The sequence below is a fragment of the Ambystoma mexicanum genome, chromosome 8 (assembly GCF_040938575.1).
Source record: "Ambystoma mexicanum isolate Mex_15411 chromosome 8, UKY_AmexF1_1, whole genome shotgun sequence".
Classification (NCBI taxonomy): Eukaryota; Metazoa; Chordata; class Amphibia; order Caudata; family Ambystomatidae; genus Ambystoma; species Ambystoma mexicanum.
This window is the reverse complement of record NC_090929.1, coordinates 1,149,118,036-1,149,139,275: the sequence shown is the minus strand read 5'-3', so window position 1 is coordinate 1,149,139,275 and position 21,240 is coordinate 1,149,118,036. Positions and strand designations below refer to the sequence as shown.

General features: G+C 45.1%; 1 protein-coding gene across 7 annotated transcripts in view; it reads right to left on the bottom strand.

The window, feature by feature from the left end:
- The window catches only part of ANK3 (ankyrin 3), a 2,768,233-nt gene that overhangs the window by 1,108,239 nt on the left and 1,638,754 nt on the right, over positions 1 to 21,240 (bottom strand). For all 7 annotated transcript variants that reach the window (XM_069611214.1, XM_069611216.1, XM_069611217.1 and 4 more), the window contains one exon: positions 2,248 to 2,346. In XM_069611214.1, the coding sequence (XP_069467315.1) occupies positions 2,248 to 2,346 (99 nt within the window). The remainder of the gene's footprint in view (positions 1 to 2,247; positions 2,347 to 21,240) is intronic.

Here is a 21,240-nt window from a genome sequence, read left to right as displayed (position 1 = left end):
GAGGGAGATTTAGATACATAAGGCATTGTGTCTTTATGCCATAACGACAAGGTAAAACAGAAGCTTAGACAGTAGGGGTTACCGATCTTTAGAGACCATCCTGTGCATGAACAACACTTGGGCTGGGGAAGGAAAAAGAGAAGAGAGGGAGAGGGAGGGGGGGAGAGAGAGAGGGAGGGAGAGAGAGAGATTTAACCACCATTACGTTGAAATATCTGCTTATATTCAGTCTGAAAAATCTGCACACCTCAACTATTGCAAGAAGAATAAAATTCTTGAACTGTCTCCCAGTTTCCGTGAATGATTGAGGCTATCTGTGACAACTGGCACGATGGTTGCCAGAGCCCAGCAGTCTGTTTGAGAAAGAACTGCACAGTGCTTGGAGGATTCGCTTGAGTGTGACTGTAAAATGTGAATATCAGCAACACATTCAATGCAATTAAGGTATTTACCCAACATGCCACCGACTCCTCCAAATTGAGTTTAGTCCCAAAAAAGAATCTTGTCTGGACGAACATCTATTCCATCATCCAATACATCCTAAAACTGAACCAAGGTGTTCTTGAAACTCTCACATTCCAACTACAAAACTGCTACTGCAAATGCACATTGAGAGCGGATGGTTAATATTTCCAGTCCTTGGCATCACAATCTACTCCAATTTCATAACTATCAAAAAGTTGCAAATTGAAATCCAAATCTATTTATTAGATCATTTGACAGTATTTTTGGACATTACCAAGTATGCTCATAGCAGGAGCAGACGGAAAATCAAAGCTAAAACCATAAAGAGCCACAAATGCACAATATTTCAACTTTAGGCAAAGGTCAGAATCGCCAAAAAATATGACTCCATGGTAAGCCATTTTATAACACATTTGTACAATTGTAAAAACTTCAAGACTAACATCAAAATCGTCCCCAATTGCAGCGTACGTAATCAGGCCTGTGTTCACACCAGAAAATGCTCATTGCCACATTACATGCCCACCACTGGCTCAAAAAACGTGGATACTTTGAGCATCTGTAAGATGCTTTGAAAGACCCATTATAGCCTCCGGGACAGATTCATAACCATGGACAGCCATTCATACAGCAGCTTAAATCAAATCCTTCGAGAAAAAAGTATTCCCTTCTCAGCGCACTCATGTTTGTGTGAAAGTGGATTGCATTTTAAGAGATTGGAACTATAAATGTATGAGTGGCTCTCACAATTTGCAAAAGGCAAGTACTGCAAAGAAGGAACAGGAAACATGTGTATTATGGTTACGCAGTAGTGAAAAAGGTGGGTGGGCTGCACGCTAGACACACTGCTAAGCGGGAAAAGCAACCCTGGAAGGGTGCACATGTTGCAAAATCAGGAGACGCCTGGCAACACGTGTAGATCTGCAGCATTTTCACTGATGCAAAATGATATGCTTCATGGCAGCATTCAGAAATGGGCGTTAATAATTAAACAGCACTGTTGGTGCACAAATACTGCTGTTGCTGCGCATTTTCATCCCTGCACTAAATTAATATTTAATGAAACAACAATTTTACTTAAAAATACATCTTCAACAAACTGCGACTGCGCAGAAAAGGCCCTCTGTGTGAATGGGGATGTGATTTAAACTAGGACATGGTGTCAAGAGATTAAACATTTTGTAAAGGAGAGCTGGACTTTTGGTGTTTACTCACAGGTCATCTGTGGCTGGAAGATGTCATGTATTCCACCAATTCCAGAAGGGAAAAACATGTTTAGGGATGGGCGAGCGGGGAAAAGAACTTTGAACACTGAAGTGTTAAAAACTGAAATTAACAAAAAAATGTTTCACAAATTCATCCCATGCATCACCCACGCATACAATCAGATGATGTATTACAGATGCACACTCTGGATGTACTGAGGACAGGTAGATCACGCACACATCGATACAAACTCAATAAAGTACACACGTAGCAAATCATTCTTCTGTGCAGGATTTCAATATTGTACGGCTTGAACGTCCTGATTTTATATATTTCAACATTGCCTCCCATGCAGTATAACGACGTTTCCCATTATTACAGCTAATGCTTTTCTTTAGAAAAACAAATCAAAGAGGCCCAAATTACTCTTCATCTAACAATGGTGGGCACAATGACTATTTTGAAATTAAGGCATCACTCAATCACACCTTTTATTTTGAAGCATTATTTGCACATTTCACAAAAGAAAAAGAGAATGCAAAGTTGAAAATTTGAATTTAAATGTGACAGTTTTACCTGGGCCTGTGAGTTGACGTTGGCCCCATTTCTCACTAACACAGACACCACATCGACTTGTCCGGCCAGAGATGCTATGTGTAGAGCTGTGTTCCTTTTCTGAAACACAAGAAAATATAACAAAATTGTCACTCACTACCATCCGATTATCAATGCCCATGCCAAAACAGCACTATTGTCAACTATGGCAAGGCACAATATACTCAATGTGTCATTATTGGGAAGCAATCTTATTTCATCTAGAACGCTGAATATAAAAGCATATACATAATTCCTGTACCAATGTATACAATAAAGCAATCTCAAGGAATATTATTGAATCAAACCAGAAAAAGATAACTAATTGTGGGTGAAGAAGGCTAGGCTTAACCCAGTATCTAATGACATATTTTCAAGTGTATTTTCTGATATGGGTATATTGACAAAAAAGGAGATGAATTTAGGCTGACATAATTGTGGCATTTAAAAATTCAGAACAATAATTTTGGTACTATACATTTCGTACATTTATTTTTACATAAGCATTTTGAATAATTTTGGTAAAAACATTTTGGTTACATTTAAAGTTTATATGTACATTTTCCTCAAATCAATATTACCCTTCGACACAACCAATTAAAGATAAACCAGTTCAATTTGGGGGATTGTGTGTTATTTATTTATTTAAACTGTTGGAAGCCCTCTTCTCCACCAACTTGCAATGCTTCTTCCCCCTCCGATCCAAAACACCTAACATCCTTTTTGTGAAAAAAATCTAAATTTTATTAAGCAGGCAACTTATTTGAATTCCAAGAGGTGTTAGAGTAAACCTTTGTAAAATAATTAAAAAAACGGATTACAATTACTAAATGTGTAATTCGGAATGAAGTATGTTAGTTGAAATTAGGACTATCTGACAATTCCTTACTGTCAAACAACCTGACCAAAACCAATATAGTTAGGATTAGTAAAACACTTAAACTTTCCTATCCTGAATTCAAGCTCAGATTTGTCTAAAACATTATTGTTTGTTGTGAGGGATCAGAAATGAGAGGCATACTCAAAGTTGTAATGTTCTTAGCCTTATTTATCTTTATTAAAAGAAAAAGGGGTTTGGATAAAGGCCTAACTGTCCCTATACTAAAGAAAGTGCTGCTGCAAAGGAAACTAAAACTTAAGCAAGGTGACCTTGTGTCCAACCAAAATATATCTGGCCCTCAAACTAACATACCCAATCAAAAGGTGCAAGGTAAATGTCTCTATTTCCAACTCAACAAAAGTGTGTAAAAGTTCAAATGTGTAATAACAACTAAACAATCCTTGTGTCCAGGATTTGTTTCCGCTCCCCTGAACTGTTCCAACAATGGTCTAGTAAAGTTAATGAAAGTGTCTCTTTCACCTAATATTTTCCTCAGGGTGGCAAAGCAAATGTCTTTTCCACAACACTGGTTGAAATACAGCAAAATAACGTATTTTTGACTTAACAGGAAGGTAACATTTTCAATTTCAAAAACTGTTTGAGATGATAAAGTTTCTCTTTCACACAACTGTCCATTTCCGGGTATACTCTGCGGCCAGGAATTTATGAATTAAATCTGTTTATATCCTGGTTTACTCTGCTGCCAGGAATTACCCCTGCCCCTGTTTTTGGCTCTTGCAGATCCCCCGTTGTACTTTCCTGCCAGGTACATCTTTCCAAAACAAATCTTTCACCGGGTCCTTCTACAACATTCACTTTCCTTTAAGGTATAACAAAGTTGCACTTCTTCACTAGTTTACTCCAGGTATCGCTTGCTCCAACTTCCCCTTCATTGATATCCCACATATGGTGGTCCGTTCAAGTTCTGTCTGTCAACTTCTTTCTTAGTGTCTCTTAGCTTTTGGTAATGCCTGTTCCAAGTTTCCCCAAATTGAAATCTCATATTGTAGAATTGTACAGCTATTGCTATTTTATTTCTTCTTTAGTGTCTCTTGGTTTATGGCAATGTGGGTTCCAAGTTTCCCTTAATTGACATATCTTATAAGGACATTTGTACCACTTTTGCTCTTGTCTTTCAATTTTACCTGGTCAGTATTCAAAATAATTCAATTAATTTGTTGGCATGTCCCGGGTCCCCCCCACTCCTCTGTGTTGACCATCTGATATAATGTGCAGCTGCGGCAAAATGGTTGGGAAGGTTTCCCCTGTCAGTCAGAGTCTCTTTTGGTTCCTGCATCAGCGTTTCACCCTTTCGCTGATGGACCATTGCCATTCCACAGGACTGCGTCTCCTTCGGCCCTGCAGCACATTTCTCACTTCTAGCGGTCCTTCCAGGGAATCCGCTATGACTTCACTGGAGTTACTCTCCTCCGGTATGATACGCCTCCAGGTCGTTGCATTTAAGCATTTTCTTTCTGCATACCTCGTCTCTGTGGGTCTGCCTCTGCCTCTGGGGTTACTTCCCGCTCCGCAATCTTTGCAGCTCTCCTCTTCTCTCCTTGCTTGCAGATGATTTTCAAGTTTAAATGTCCCATACAGTCGATTGTGAATCTGACAACTAGACTGCACTTTGTACTTGATATTATTTTATTCCATATTGATTCCTTACTCCTCTTCTTCATATCAGTACTTGAGGCTTTCTGAGACATGGAGTCCAAATGAATTTTAGACTGTTTACAGTTATAAATCCACCTCAAAATCATAGTCTTCTGTGTTAAGCTATTTTGAAAGACAACCATTCCAGAAATTGATTGGTGTCTGGTCAACCATTAAATGCATTCTCAAAAATGGATGCCTTGAAGACGTACATGACCTTGGAATACATTAGGCTCCACAAAGAACGTTCACCTGTCCCACTGAGCCTAGGATAATGAGAAAATACCTAATTGAAATATCCTTTGTTCAACGGAATGCCTTTCTCAAAACAGATGGTTTCTCCTGAAAATGGTCAAGTGATACACTGCTGCAATTCAACTAAATGCAGAGTACAAGTCAACTTTAAATTGTGCAACATGATGGTAACAATTGGAAATACATTATCATTTGCCTCACTGAAAAAACAAATACATATCTACATAAAACAGGAAAAACACAGATCATTGGCATGTATCAAAATGTATGACTTAAGCATAATGTACATGTTTAAGTAACTCCACCTTGCATGAAGTGTCATGAACATAAAATATCTCTTTGGAGTCATAATATTTTCACAAATCTGAAAATGTAATTGTTAACAATATCACATGTCCAGGTAGAGAATTAACTGAAAAAAAAATATTCCAGTTTATATATGATTCTCATTTCTGGGGTGGGGGGGCTGGGTTCAAGCCGGCGCATCTCTAATGTTATACAGAGAATTCAATGGACATATAGAAGCAAGGAGGAGGGCCCTTGTGGGTGTTGGGAAGGGAACCTATCACAGGGTCTGTGCAATCCAACATGCAGTGTCCAATGCGTGCTTGGAATTTGCTGGGTATTTAAGCAAAAACACATATGAAGAAGGCAGAGTTTGAGGCAAAAAGAGAATGAGAGCTCATCCAACAGAAGAAAAGCAGATTGGATACCAACTGGAAATAGTAGATGGACAAATAGCTTTAAAGGGGCCTTTTCCAATTTGGACTGAATCAGAGGCCTTTCCCCATAGGAGGGCCAGATTACCTGAGAGGGATTCTGGGACAGAGGCACAGACTGGATGAAAAGATTATCTACCTGACAGAGCTGCCTGAGGCCAGTCGGTGTCCTTGCCTATCCTTTGCCTCTGCAGACAAACAAAAAGTAAGTACCTATGAGCTAGCCTTGAAAAGTATTTGGGGAACTTAGTTTAAAAACATACCATTGAAACAGGGAATGTAGTGCAAGGTGTATGTGATTTATGATTTGTAATTAAAATGCCATCCTTAGGTAGCATCATCGTAATACGACTTTCTTTCCTGCAAGTTGGAATGTCTGAAAGCTTTAGACACCTCAAACAGAAATGTGGAACAGCAAATCCTTTGATAGGTGTCTGTCATAGGCAATATAATCATTGATATTCACACCTTAATGAACACATGGAACTGGAACATTCCAGAAGAAACAGAAAACGGCAAAAACGCAAACCTTTACAATTACTTGCAATAAAATCCAACATCATACAAGAAGTAGTGAAGTAGTATTTATGCCCAAGCTAGGAACCAATAGTTTGTCATAGATAGTGTACAACATTCTACATTTCAATTAGCCTGAAAACTGGATAACCATATTGTAAAGTAGGCATACTTCTCTGATGACAATATGTGTTAATGGTTTCAGAGAACTGCTTCACAGTTTCATTTCAGGGCGGATGTAGGAATAAGGCATACATAATTACCTATGGGAGATTGCTTGGTTTAAATTTTGTCAAAACATCAATGTCACGTTTTATGCTAAAAAGTCATATATATTTGTTTTTTATGAATGGATGTTTGAGCAAAGATAAAAAGAAGACTAGATATATGTTACAAGAAAATGTAAATAAAGCAAAAATAGGCCGGCCGCAGTGTTTGTTGTAGTCTGAAGTGATTTGTAGTGTTTGAAAGGTGACTGCCAAGCATTGGTATTTAGCGGACCACCTACATTTCATTGATTTATTATTTGTCATAAAACTAAATATTAGGATTAAATTATCCTTTTTCTTGTACTAGACTATGGGGGTGGGATTGTTGCGGTAGGGGTATTAGATCGGGATATTTCTGTGTAATGAAAGTACCAAGCATAAAAGAAAATATACATTACTTAGATATATTTGATTAGAGGACACAGTGCTACACAAGAAATATGCATTAAGTACAGTGAATTTGCACAGATGTTTATATGTTATGTTATCTGTTTTTATAAAGCGCACGTTCACCGAAGGCATCTTGGGGCTGAAGGATATAGCAGGAGAACAAGAAGCAGCCTAGAAGAGGTAGGTTTTTAGAGCACAACGAAAGGCCAATTGGCTGGAAGGGAAAATGGAATAGAATTACAAAGTTTAGCAGCCACAATTGAAAAGGAGCGGCTGCCCACCCTCTCCAGGCAATAACAATGCACAGGAAGATGGCAGGCGTCTTGGGAGCGAAGCAGACGCGTCGCCAGTTAAGGACAACAATTTTCCTGCAGGGACTCCACCCCTTGGCCATAGAAGGCCCTATGGACAATGCAGAAACTTGAACCATACCTGTTGCTGTACAGGCAGCCAGTGAACAAAGAACTGGCGAGATGAGGGAGCCATATGGGGTGTGTGAGAAACTCATGGTGACAACTAATAAGACAGACAAGTGATCACAGTTCAAGAGTGTATATTGAACAATGAACTCGGTATGCAGGTTGGAAAAATGCCTAATCTAAACCTAAACCTGAGATGGGAGCAAGCGTCAACCATCAAATGAAAAATAAGACAGTCCTAGTGGCGTTGTGTCAAAATAAAAATGCCTATACTAAGAAACCTATTGCCAAACCTCACAACTAATTCAAAAAGGGGTGTGGGATAGTTCTCAAGAAAAGAAAGAAGTGTTCTTAAATAATATGTCAGGATGCGGTAGCCTGGGTCTCCCTTCCCCACGTTTTTAACACAGGGTAAGATGGGAGCTTGGAGCACAGTACAGTGTCTGGCCTCTCCAGCATGAGACAACAGTTCTAATGACAGCTCTCAGGACACACTCAAGCTTTTCTAGCACGAGAATGTAGTTCAGCATTTTAACCCTTGAGCTCTCAATTATTAGGGCCGTCGATGACCAAGTCTTGTTTCCTTAGAAAGTCTCTTGCCTTCGGGCCTGGTGTGTTCAAATAACAAAAACAAAACTTCCTTTAACAAATGAATGTTCATTCACAAAGTTCGCTGGGTGATGAGTCCACCCCGAGGCCCCCCTCTTCTGGGCGTTCACCCTTCTCAATTGTTTATCACAGCTTCACGTAGGGTGACGATTTCACACCGGGTCCCCGCACTTCTGGGCGCTGACCCTTCTCAATCGTATTCCCCAAAAATATATCAAAGTTCCCTTATCAAACAACTTTGGGTGACAGCTTCACCCCTGGATCTCCGTCGGTCGGGCTCAGACCCCTCTTGTCTTTACATTCACAAATGTCCAATATCAGTGGGATTTACTTCCCTTTCTTTCTGTTACACTCACCTGGTCTCTGCGGAGGCGTTGGGGCACGGTTGCAGCCTTCCCGGGATTGAGGTCGCTCGTGTCCGACTTCGCCCTCTGTGCTTTTGTGGTGACTGGTGGTAATAGGTGATGTTGCTCGGGACTGCTCCTGCGTGGAGAATAGGGGGTGTGAGTATGCCAACATGTGTGCTTGATCCCCTTCCAGACCCCTCCTCCCTAACCATGGTACCCGTGTGATGCGCTGTCCCTGGAAAGCACACCTGTTGATTAGTTTTGGAGAGCACTCCATCCTGCTGCTTCTGGCAGGGGCGCTTGTATGATCTGGACCGAGTTCCTGCACTGGTCCCTTGCATGTGGTAGTCCAGTCCTGCTGCGACTAAGCCACTATACTTCAGGTAAGCCTGTTTGAATTTGTCTTTCCTTGTCTGTTTTTGTTGTATTGTACAGATCGTTGTCTTGTATTGCTGTCTGTTCCACTTTTGATGTTTGCTCTTTTGCTTTCTTCCCTTGCAGGTGATGTTGCTGGCCCGGCAGAAGCTGCAGAGCTCAAGGCGGCAGCCTGAGGGAATGAGGAACGAAGCTGCAGCAGTACAGTAGCTGGTAAGTTGTTAACTAGGGGGTGCGCAGGGTTCAAATGTGGCGCGGCCCTAGGGCAGATGTTCAAACCTTGTCTTTCTTCTTCTTCACAGGGTCTGAGTTCGTGGATGCTGAGTGTGGTGCTGCGGCATCGGGATCAAGATCACTGGATGTCAGGAGATGAGTCTGCAGATGAAGCAATGAAGCACCGGTTTCCTGGAGGTGAGTATGCAGGAGAATGCCTGGTTTCAAAGGTAAGTAAACTGGTCCAAGCGGCGGTGAGCGTCACGTTGCACTCGAGTGCACATTAACGCAAAGCACCGGCCTTAAGGATGGAGCAGCTTATATAGCTGAGCTTCTGAAGCCACGGCCACCAGCTTCAGCCTGCCTGCCACACCCTGCCACACCCGATGAGTCAGCACATGAAGACCAGAACTAGGGAGCCACACCCAATGAGTCAGCACATGAGGATGTTCTCTGGAATAAAGGCTTTCAGCTCCTGGAAAGTTCTTGTAAAATAAAAGCACTCCTGCACTGAAATAAAGTAAAAGCACTCTTGCACTGAAATAAAGTGTTCCTGCTCACATCTCTATATGAGCCTGGCACCAAAGGCGCTAGGACTGAGTTCAGCCAGGGCCCCTGTGTTTATGGGTCCCAAAGGGACATAGGTGAGTCAAGTGACCCATTGCCCCCATCACTAGATGGTGTGCTTTTTGTGTTCTGGGGCCTGTGGCCATGACACTTTCACAGTGCTTGTAGATGAAAGTATTTTGATTTATAGGGATTTTGCTTGACCCTCTGTATGACCACATACATACATTCCGCTGAACCTCCGATGGATTTCTGGTATCTGTAGTTTTCTCTCATATGGAGCTCGACCAGAGTCTCTTGAGTTAGCACCCACGTGGTGCCAGTTTCCCTCTGCCGCTGGTCTCCCCTTCACACTTTTTACAGTTCATTCAAAGTTCATCTGCTTGGTTTCAAAACTTGCCACTTTGCGATTCTCACTCAACACAGACCGGTTCTTAACGGTTCTCCCCTCGACTCACCGGGTGTGATGAACCGCTTGCCTGTTGCCTCTCTGGAGTCAAGGCCGGTACCAAGGGCCCACAAGCTTTCCTCGCTCCTGCTTATTGGCATAGGTTTGCCCCGTGTACCGTTGACATCTGCTGCAGGACACTTGTGCTATTGTTCGCGGTCATAGGCTCTCTTCCACAAAGGCTCTGCGGGTTTGGGATGAAAAGGGCAAGGTCACTTCTCTCCTCACCACCCTCTCGATTCCAGCCACCTTTCTCCTTCTCTTGAACTGCTGCGTGGTAGCTGTCTCGTCGTGCTGTCTGCTGTGTTCACCTAGCTCGTACTGTGCTCTCCAACTCCACCTTTGATCCCTGTGGGGAAAAGGACGGGCCGTTTGGTGTGTTTGATTTGAGTCAACTGCCTGACTTTGCCTGACCCTCGGGTTACATATCAGGTACACAGGTTTAACATTAGTCCGTTGTCTTTTATGAGGCAAGACAGTGTTTGAAGGGAAAAGAGATGAATTGTCAGAGTATCCTACGGGACGGAATAAGGAAGGTTTGTATAAGGGACGAGAAAGACCGGGATGAAGAACAGAACATGGGGGATGGTGGGAACAGTAGTATTCTGTCATAGTAGCATGGGATTTTTGAAAATGACAATCGGAGGGATGGGATTGGTAGGGTTTGCAGGGCAAGCGTGAATAGCTAGGGTCATGACATGAACAAAGGAGATGGTGGGTCTGATCAGGTTAGGAATGTGGAAAAAAATGAAAAGCAGAGGAACGTAAAGAAGAAGGATAGGGAGTATTCGAATGGAGACCAGTGAAACAAGGATTCTGGGAGTTATGCTTTTTGGATGTAACCGGGTTTGGGACCTTAGAAGATTGATTACGTATGGAGGGTTTGTTGGCTCTGGGATGGAGAGATCTAACAGGAGGAAGGGAGGCAGATGCATTACAGCCCATGAAAGCCTCAGATATCTCACCCTTCTCGCACAATACTGCGTCTCACCTGATGTATTCCCCCGAGCACAACCCTGAGTTCCCGTACCGAGGTGATCCATCCCGAGGAACTCGATCCAACAGCGATGGCTGTGTTCTGGCCACCTAAATAAGTGATGCTCGAGGTCTTACTGGGAGAATACCCTCAGGTTTCTCACAGGTGTCCTTGGCAATGCGAGCTGATAAATATTCTGAAGCAGCTGCAGGCGATGAAAGAGGTAGAAAGGCTGAGCAAGAAAAAGAGTTTCACTAGTCCAGCAGTATCAAAACGATTGAAGCCACCACAAGAGGGTGTAAATGAGCAGCGAGAAAAGGCAGGACCTTGTGAAGAACCCCGAGCTGGATGAAGCCGGTCTTACAGATGGTGCTGAGGTCGATAAAGATGGCAAGAACTTGAAGCCTGGGTTCTTTGCCTCAGAAACAGGTGAGGGACAGAAACCAAGCTCAGGAGGCCAGAAAGCAGAGGACCAAACTAAGGCAGAAGAGGGGAGGTTAGGGTGCAAAATGCGAGAGGGGCCAACCATGAGTACCTCAGTTGTGTCTCCATTTAGCTTCAATCAGTTGCAGCCCATCCCCCTACCCACTGCTGCCAGCAACCCCTAAGCTGAGACGCTGAATCCGGCTGGGCAGAGTCCAGCCGGACGATGATTTAGGTGCCATCAGCATAGGAGTAGCAGCGGAAGCCATGGTAGTGGATGAGCAGAACAAGAGGCAGAATACAGATGTTAACACTGGAGACAAAGCAGAGCCCTGGGGGACGCCACAGGAAAGAGAAGTGGAAACCGAAAGGAAGAAAGAGTTAATGTCTGGCTCCTATTGGTCAAAAAAGATGTAAACCGAGCGAAGGCTTGTCCAGAGAAGCCGGCCAGGGCGAGGCGTCTCAGCAACACCAAATGGTCCACTGTGTCAAATGCCACTGACAGGTCCAAAATAATCAGCGCTCCAACCCCTGCCCCCTGGTCGGCTAGACGAGTCAGATCATCAAAGACCGAGACAAGTACACTCGACCGGGGAGGAAGTCAGACTGAAAAGAATTTAGACATTTAGAGAGTTCCAGAAAAGAAGTGAGCAGAGGGGAGATCAGTGATTCTAGCAGTTTCATGAACAAAGGAAGGAGTGCGATTGGACGAAGGTTAGCCAGCACAGACGGCGTCACGAGATGTATTTTTTTCAGGAGAGGAATAGTAACAGATTGCTTGAGTTCCACTGGGATCACACCCAAAGAGCAAGAAAGATTAACTGTCTGCATGATCCAGGTCGAGTTATCAGGCATAATCTTTTTCTCTAAAGGAATAGAATCAGAGGGGGCACAGATTTAAGCCGCATAGTGGCTGCTAGAATATCAGCAGTTGAGAAAGTTGGAAAAACAGACCATTGTGCATCAGCAGCCATTAAGGGGGCCGGCAGACCATCTGGATCAATCCCTTGGCCTGACAGCATGATCTGATTGCGTAGGCTGCTGACCTTATCCATAAAACAGTCAGATAGAGCATCACAGCAAACCTAAGTGTGGGCAGCGCCCCCTGTGATATCTGTTTTAGCCGACAGTGCCCGTACCACAGAGAAGAGTTCTTTGGGCCAATTCAGGGCACTTTCCACCCTCTGTGTATAGAAGATGGTTTTGGCTGAGCGAATTGCCTGGTGGTAGGACTTTGAAGCAAGGCGAAACCTCACTCTAGCATCCAGGGAGTAGAAGGACCACCATTTGTATTCATCTTGGCCCATCGTTTGGGGTAGTTCTTTCAACTCATCGCTATACAATGGCTGGTAAAGTCAGCCAGCTATCTTTTCGCAGTTTAAGTGGAGCGAACCAAGTAGCGGCCGAGGCAAACATCAGTGTTAGATAAGACAAATCCATTTTATTAGTAGCTTGATAATTATCCTCTATATATGATATTATATCGTCCTTGGGTCCAGCTGCGCTTCAACAGCTGCTTAAAGCCCAGGTTCACCCCAGGAGTTTTTGTATAAACTAAACATGTGGTTGGACCATAAAACTGGGAAGGGAGGAAACATGGCGACCAGAGCTCTAGTGGCAAAGACTAAATCGAGCATATTGCCCAATGAATGAGTCGAACCGCAGGCGAGTTGCTCAAAACCTAGGTCACCCATCGTCTCAGAAAATTGAGTAGTTGCGAGTCTAAAAGAAGGGTTGAATTTAAGGTTGAAGTCTTCAGTGATCACCAAATGGGAAAACTTCAAATCCAGGTTGGCCGCAAGTTCCAAGAATTGGCTGCAAAAGGATGCAGATGTAAGGACAAACTAAAAGAGCCTCCATTTTGATTGCGTGTGTAAATGGCACAGGAACGATGCCTCGGCCAGGGTGAACCGACACCGGGTCAACACAAAGGATATCATAGGCATCGGGATGCATCGGAACCACAGAGGGTCCAGAGGACACATTCAGCCAAGTTTCTGTAAAACAAATAACATCTGGAGCCAGATCCACAAGGAGAACATGGCAAAAGGCTGCATGTGACGCAAGGGAGCGGGCATTAACCAGCTACCTTTTGAGAGAGCCGGCAATTATCTTGGTAGAGGATGGAGGAATATCAGTATAAGGCAGGATTGTCATAGTTCTTCCCTTTTCAGAACAAGTGGCTTCTGGGTTCAGTTTTTGACAAGTCTGTGTTGAACTGGTTTCTTATTGTAAGGGCGGCACAGGTGCCTCAGAAATCCAGTTGGCAGTTTGCCCCATTCAATACAGTTGGCTTACATTCCTGCGTACAGGGGGAAGTCCTCATTCATCCGGACATGGTGGTGCAAGTATATTAAATAGGTGGGAATTGGGCGCATAGCCTGGCAAGATGGCGGAAAAGATGGTCGTTAACTGCGTTCAGAGTAGAGGGAGATTACATACCCCAAAAAAGCGCTTCTTGTGCTAGACCATCTCTATTGGTGATGGCACAGCACTCCAAAGAGATCCTGAAAGCGAGGATCAGGGTTTCTCATCAAGGGGTGCCGAGATGGCTGGTACGCCAGAACTGCTGCCTCTGATGCAGATCCCTGAGGTCGGGGAGCAGAAGTGCTGGCGGATTGGCCCACGGACACAGGTGTGGTGGCCACTCCCACATCTTCACTATGAGGCCTACCCTATATGATGAAGTGGGAACAGGACTTGGGTCAGCATATCAAAGAATTATTACTGGGGTGCATCTGGGCCAGGAATCATTGGCATCTAGATGCACGACCGATAGGTAATGCCTACTAAAAGTCCCTTACATGTGGTACCTTCCTTTCCCACCCCGATAGGCTCCAGAAGATGAATCCAACCTACCCTAATGGCTGCTGGAGAGGGTGCAACGAGGTGGGAACTGGGTGTCATATGTGGTGGGCTTGTGTGAGTCCCAATAATTTTGGAAAAAGGTGCTTCCCATATTAAATTAATTACAGGTGCTCACTTGCCGATGGAGCCGCAGATCATAATTTTGAGAGATATGGGGAAAGGGATCTATCCGGTTACCGGTATCATGGTGGCCTTGATCACCTACCTTCTGGCGGCAGCAAAAATCACAATAGCAAGAAATTGGAAGGCTCGAGGGAGTCCATGTATCCAAATGTGGAAGAGTAAAAACTAGGAGATCCTTGCCACAGTGAAAATCACTGTTTCCTCTCTGGGAACATGCAAAATGTTAATATATGGCTGCCATTCGTTGAGTATGTTAATAGTGCACTTCCACCTTTTTATTAATGTAAAATGTATTAACATTTCGCTTTGCTATGAATGTTAGGTATGTAGATGAGGGGGACGATCATCCAGATATTTGATAATGCTCTGGAGGGAGTTGCTATGTGGAGTGGTTTAGACGTTACTACTGTTATATAGTGGGGAGGGGTGGGGGTTTGCTCGGATGAAATGAACAAACTATCCTGGAAATGTGATGCTTGTTTATGAAGTACTATCCAGTATCTTGCTTTACCTACAAATAAAGTTATTTAAAAAGGTGGGAGTTGAAATGAGGCATAATGCGATAGACATAACTGTCTGGGCGAAAGGGGAACAGGCATGGGGAGCACAGATATTGTCACACAGGCAATTCTACATCAAGTGAAGCACCTACACTCAATGAGGCACTAACCCCTTACACACAAGGACATGTTGACAATTACGATGACTCCGGCACCCAGGAATCTAAAAGACCTGGATGGAAAACTACTTATCATAAACTTAGCACTCAAATTGAAACTAAAGGGAACAGGAACAATTGAGGGTGCCATGATCTTACTGCATTTAATAATGGAGGGACACAGGCATCTCAGTTAAACTCCAAAGGTCCATACTCTCACTAAGTCAGCAGACCTGCCATGAACATGTGCCACTTACCCCATGGCAGACAAAGGTTGGGAATGTTATTGAGCAACTGCTGAGGTGGTCTGAAAAGTGCTCTCTCGGTCCACAGTTTATTTTTCAGACATTCAGAAAACTAAAGGCTGCAAAAGGAGGTGTCAGGAGCTTACGATACAGTATTTGCAGATGGATTAGAAATAAATACTAGTTCCGCAGCGTGGGCTAGATTTCTCCCATAAATCGAAGGGACAAGAATGGTTTGCATTTGGCTAGTGTACGGTTGTCGAAGAAGGAAGCTGACACAAGGGTGGCTTGTTTATTGCTATACACTTGTAATGATAGTAAAATAACCCTCACTATCCCTTATCTGTACGAAGGGTTTCCCTGCCTCAAACTAAAACTAAAGGATCTGTCAGAATGTCTGTCCAAATCACTGTCCTGTGTCACAACCTACTTCTATCCCGTAAACTACAACTAAAGAATAATATAATACAACAGAAAGTTCCTTCTCCAGGAGAATGACTCCCTTCTCCTGCTATAAGGGTGGCATTCCCAAAATGTTCTCATACAAACAGATGTAAGGGGGAATGACTCCCTTCCTCTGGATTGTAGCAATCTAACAGAAAGTTCCTTTCCCAGGAGAATGGCTCCCATCTTCTGGTATACGGGTTGTGTTACCAAAACGTCCTCTTGTAAACAATTGCCAGTGGGAATGACTACCTTCCCCTGGCTATTAGTTCAAACACTCTGTACAGTCAACTTTCTGGGCCAGTAGAATGGCTCCTTTCTCCTGGTACTGGTCTGCACTTGCCAATATAGTTCACAACAAGGCCAGGGGGAATGACTGTCTTCCCCTGGCGTTTCTTCAGTATACTTGAAAGGATTCAGTGTTCTCACCAGGAGAATTATTCCCTTCTCCTGGTGTTTGAGAGTTCCTTTTAAGCTTGGGTTTTAGCTTGCCGCTCTTTCACTATATCAGCAAAGTCCCAAGTCCTTCTCTGAATTCTAGTGGACTGATCTATGCCACTGAAATGAGGATGGTTTCCTCCAATTCTCGTTTTACTTATAGCAGGGTCCCAGACCCTTCTCTGGTTGCCAGTGGGCTTATCTCCGCCAGTGTTACGAGGAAGATTTCCTCGGATGCACTCTTCGTCCTTGATTTGGGTCGCCAACCCTTGATGGCCCTCTGATAGGCCTTAGCATGAAGCAGAACACTCTCAACACCCCATCCCCCACTGGTCCACCCGTGCTTCCCTTAATCTTCTGGGACTTGATTTCTCGTTGCTGGTCTCTCCAGGGCTGGGATCGGTCTCCTTTCTTCTTCCTGCAGCAGTCTGCTTTGTGTCGGCTTTGTTACAGCTTCTGCGGCGACTCTGCGTGTTGCGGCCCATTGCAATCTTGGCACTGTTAGGAGACTGCGCGGTCCACCTCCTCCTGGAGGTCGTGCCACTGTCTCGCCTGCTTCCCGCTGGGCACGGTCCTGCCCACGCAGGTTTAGTTACTGACTCCCTCAGCCACTCTGGGCGTCCTCTGCACAGCCCTCTCTTTGGGTCGAGTGCAGACATCGAAACTCCAGAGTTCTCTGATGAGGAAGGAAGGCGAGTCCTTCTTCTCTTTCCCCTTTACAGGGCTTACTCCACCCCAGCGTAAAATCAACACCTGTTGTCAATGGCTTCTTGGTATTCCTCATACCTCCTGTGAGCCACCTCATCTCAATACTAGCACAGTCAATATTCTTCATGTTCTCTGTGCCCTTTGTCCTGGTATTTTCTGTCTCGGCTGTACCCCAGGTACTCCAGAAATACATTGGTTTACTCTCAATATAAGGGTTTGACATGGAGGGTGGGGGGTGGGGGGGTAAGGAATGACAATGTTACTCACCATAGTGACTACCTTACTCCTAGTCCATAGTCCCCTTTCATCCACAATTGTGGGACATTCCGTCCATCGGGACGGGACCGGAGCACTATAAAAGCATAAAAAAAGAACTTTTTTGTCCAACTATTATTTTTACACAGGGCCACCGCACGTGACTGCAGCCCCGCCTTCCTGAGCGCTGCGCCATGCATCACCCTCCAGTCCTTTTCTATGGCCAGGTCCAGGACCATTTAGCAATAATAGAGAATACTTACTAGAGGGGACGGCGGGTAGGCGTTTGGAAGAAAGTGGACTAGGAGTAAGGTAGTCACTAACGTGAGTAACTTAGTCATTCTCTTACATGGATAGAAATGGGTGGATGGAAATTTCCCTCATTGTAACAAATTTAACAAATTCTTAAGAAATGCCTGGCCAAATGGGCATCAGCCCGGGAGCTCAGGTCAAGACAATGTCTGCAATAAGCCAAAGGGGAAGCCCACGTAGCAGCCTTGGCTATGGACTCCCAGGGGACGTATTTTTGGAAGGCAACAGCAGCCGCTTTGCCACAGACCAGAAGTGCTTTGCCACGGACCAGAAGTGCATGAATGCCCCTTGGGCGATGAAGGCCTTCAATTCTGTAGGCCTCAGAAATACATGAAGCTATCCAACGAGAGATGGATGCAGGTTTCCCTTTTGGATCACCAAATGTAACAAAGATTTGTGAAGAACCTCTAAGTTTGCTTGATCAACTTCAGAGCATGTCTGGCGTCTAGGTTGAGTAAAACCCTCTCAGAATCGGAGACCTGGTTCTGGAAGAAAACCGGTAAAGATGTTGATTGAATTCAGAAACAACTTTGGGAAGCAAAGAAGGGCAAGTGCGAAGCACAACCTTATCCTTGTGGAAAGTTAGGAATGGATGTTCGACAGAGAGCTTGAAGCTCACTTATCCTTCTCGCAGATGTTACCACGATCAAGAAAGCCATCTTCCAAGAAAGGTACTTGAGCTTGGTAGTGGTCATAGGTTCAAAAGGCTTGTGACACAAGGCAGTGAGGACCACATTCAGATCCTATTTGAAATGAGGGGGCCAAACTGGCGGAAAAGGATGAAGACCGCCTGCAAAATGTCTCTTGATGACTGGGTTTGAAAGTGAAAAAGAGCAACTGTCTATGGACAGATAAGCCACAATGGCGCATAGGTATGTCCTGCATGATACAACATGGATGCCAGACGCTGCAAGGTCTGATAAAAAAGACAAGACACAGTCAATAAAAGCCTGTCGGAGATCAAGCTGTTTAGCAAGACACCAATGACAAAATCGAAGCCATTTGCTCCTGTACTGAGCTCTCGTAGAAGGCTTACACGCTGCTTGAATTATGTGCATGTTATCCTCAGAGAGGTTAAACTGCGCTAATGACCGGAACTTAGGCACCAGGCTGCCAAGCTGAAGGATTGTGGGGAAGGGTGCCACAACTGGTGATTGCTCTGGTGATGAAGATCGTGAATCTGCGGCAACCTAATCAGGGAGCACAATGACAGGTGCTGCAGTTCCAAAAACCAGAACCTGGCTGGCCACCAAGGTGCTATGAAGAGGAGAGTGCAGTTGGACGCACTCCTGAGTTTCCAGAGGGACCGATGAATCAGCAGCAAAGGAGGAAAGATGTAAGCCTGAATGTTTTCCTCTAAGGAAGACACTCTGAGGCCGACCCTGGAAGCAAAAAGAGGAAGTCTTCCTGTTTGTTGAGGTTGCAAATAGGTCCACCGTTGGAGAACCCTATTGCAGGAGGATCTTGGTGAGAACAAGGTTTTCATCTCCCACTCGTAACAGATGGTCTGCCATGCCACAAATGAGACAAAATTCGTCCTCCCATCGGAGTCTCATGTGACTGATGGAAAACATCATTTAGATGGTTTATTGGCGTAGAGACCACCTGTTGCTGAAGAGGAGGCTGTTGACTGAGTGAAAAATCGGCCATCTTGCCTTTGCTGCTTGCAGCGAGGACCACCAGAGGGAGCATCTGCCTGGCACACACAGCAGTCCTGGAACCCTCTGAAACCAGAGAAGGACCTCATTTGAGACCCCGACCTCCGAGTATAAGCTGCCTTAGCTGGGGTTTTGCCAAGGACCGACAATGACTTAGCAGTTTGCGTGCTTGCCTTGGTTTTGTTGAGTTCCTCATCAGTGGAGGAGTGGAATAGTTCCTTACTGTCGAAGGGAAGATAAAGTACATTGTCCTGAACCTCCTTTGAAATCTTCGTAGCATGCAGCCACAATTGGCGGGAGATGTCTACTCCAACCATAAATCCCTCAGTAGAAGCGTCGACATGATGGCCAGCGGCCTCCAACAGGTTCTGCGCCAGTACTTTGGCATCAGATAAACCGCCCTTAAAGTCTTCGAGCTTGTCAGGAGGAATACATTCCTGAAACTCTGCAAGCTCCTTCCACAGCTTGAGATTAGCAGCTGCCAGGGTGACCTCGGTATTCGGCCGACGCAGCTGAAGAGCCAAATTGGAAAATACTTTTTTCCCAGTGGCTTAAAGAAGCTTTCCCTCCTTGGAAAGGACTTGAGACGGTGCAGTGGAGGATGTAGAGGAAGGCTTAGACTGGAGCATATAGCTGCTGTCACCGCCGTCGATGAGGGATGTGGACATGCAGACAAGGTTGTGTCATCAGATGCGTGTAGCTAGTAGTGAGCGTCAATTTTCTTGCTTAGGTGTTGCCCGGAATTAGGTTTTTCCCAGACCTTGTGGGCTTGGGCCAGGACATCCTCTTGAAGGAACAGGCCAGTGCACTCCTGTACCGACAGAGTAAAAGCTCTAGAAAGCACACCTTCTTATGGAGCCGGAGGCTCGGGTAGTGGAATGTCTAGCAACGCCATCATATCCACAACCCGGTTGTGAAAGGCTCTAATAGAGCGGGGCAGGTCATGGCTATCCTGGTCCCGCTTGATCTTCATCCAGTGCAGCGGGAACATAATCCTGATCTGCAGCACGTGGCACCTCAGGCCCCATGGGCAGACTTGACTGCGCAATGGGAGTCTTTAGCACAGGTGAAAGTGGAGGCATTGGAGGCGCGGGCCCCACTGGAAGTGGTGGAGGAGGTGGCACTACCAGGATTGCCGGAGCAGGATGCGGTTCAGGTGGCTTCGGATACATTTCCTTGAATAAATCCTAAAAGTATGCCTTCATGGGATCAGAGTGCATAAGCGTCTGAAACTTGCCAAAAACAGCTTAGGTGCTGGAGTAGGTAGAGGATGCTCTGAAGGGGCATACCCCAAGGATTGCAAAGAGGATAGTTGCCAAGACGGCCCTCCACCAACTGGATCCACGGAAACCAAGGGAGCGGATGTAGGAGGGAGTGAGACTGTGTGTGGCAGCGGAAAATGAGCTCACCAATCCATTGGAGGGCGGAATGGATTCTTGTTATCCACAAAACTTGGAAAAGGCTGCTCAGCCCCAAAAACAGGCCCCTTGCTCCTAGCCGTTGAGAACATTGGTATGAGAGAGGTAGTAAAAACTGGGGGGTTGGACTGCCATTTTGTTACTGCCTGAGGTGAACTGCATCACAGGTGTCAGTGAGGCCGTGGTCACCACAGGAATATCAGGGGACTTAAGTTCCATTTTAGCACTGTGACAGGGAACCTCGGCAGAGCCGGTACTAGCATGATCTAGAGTGTTTTTGCGACCCTTTAGCGACTGCTGGAGAACCCTCAGTGAGGGAATCTCGGCAAAGCCGGTACTCGAAGACTTAAGGTGTTCAACCAGCTTCTTTGCCCCCCAACAGTAGCCAGAGCCCTCGAAGGGGGCCCCTCTATCTTGCTGGTCTTAGATATAGCCCCAAATTGGGGATACTCGGGGGTAACCCTGGTACGTTTAGTTATCTTAATGGAAACCTCGAGACGAGACTCGGTACACTTCGTTCCAGAATTGGAAACCTCAGGAATTACCCCAGTGACAACAGCCCCAGAAATACTGGGCCTAACTTTAGCCCCCAAATGGGGAACCTCGGATAAAGATCCGGTCCTGGAAGCCCCTTTGCAGGGAACCTCAGAGGAAACTTTGGAGTCAAGGTTAGATCCCTTTCGGGACACCTAAAGGAGATCGCTGGCACCAGAGCCACTTGGTCCCCTCCCAGAACCAGAAGACCCCGAGAAGGAGTCCCCTGGCCGGGGTTCCCTAAATAGGAAC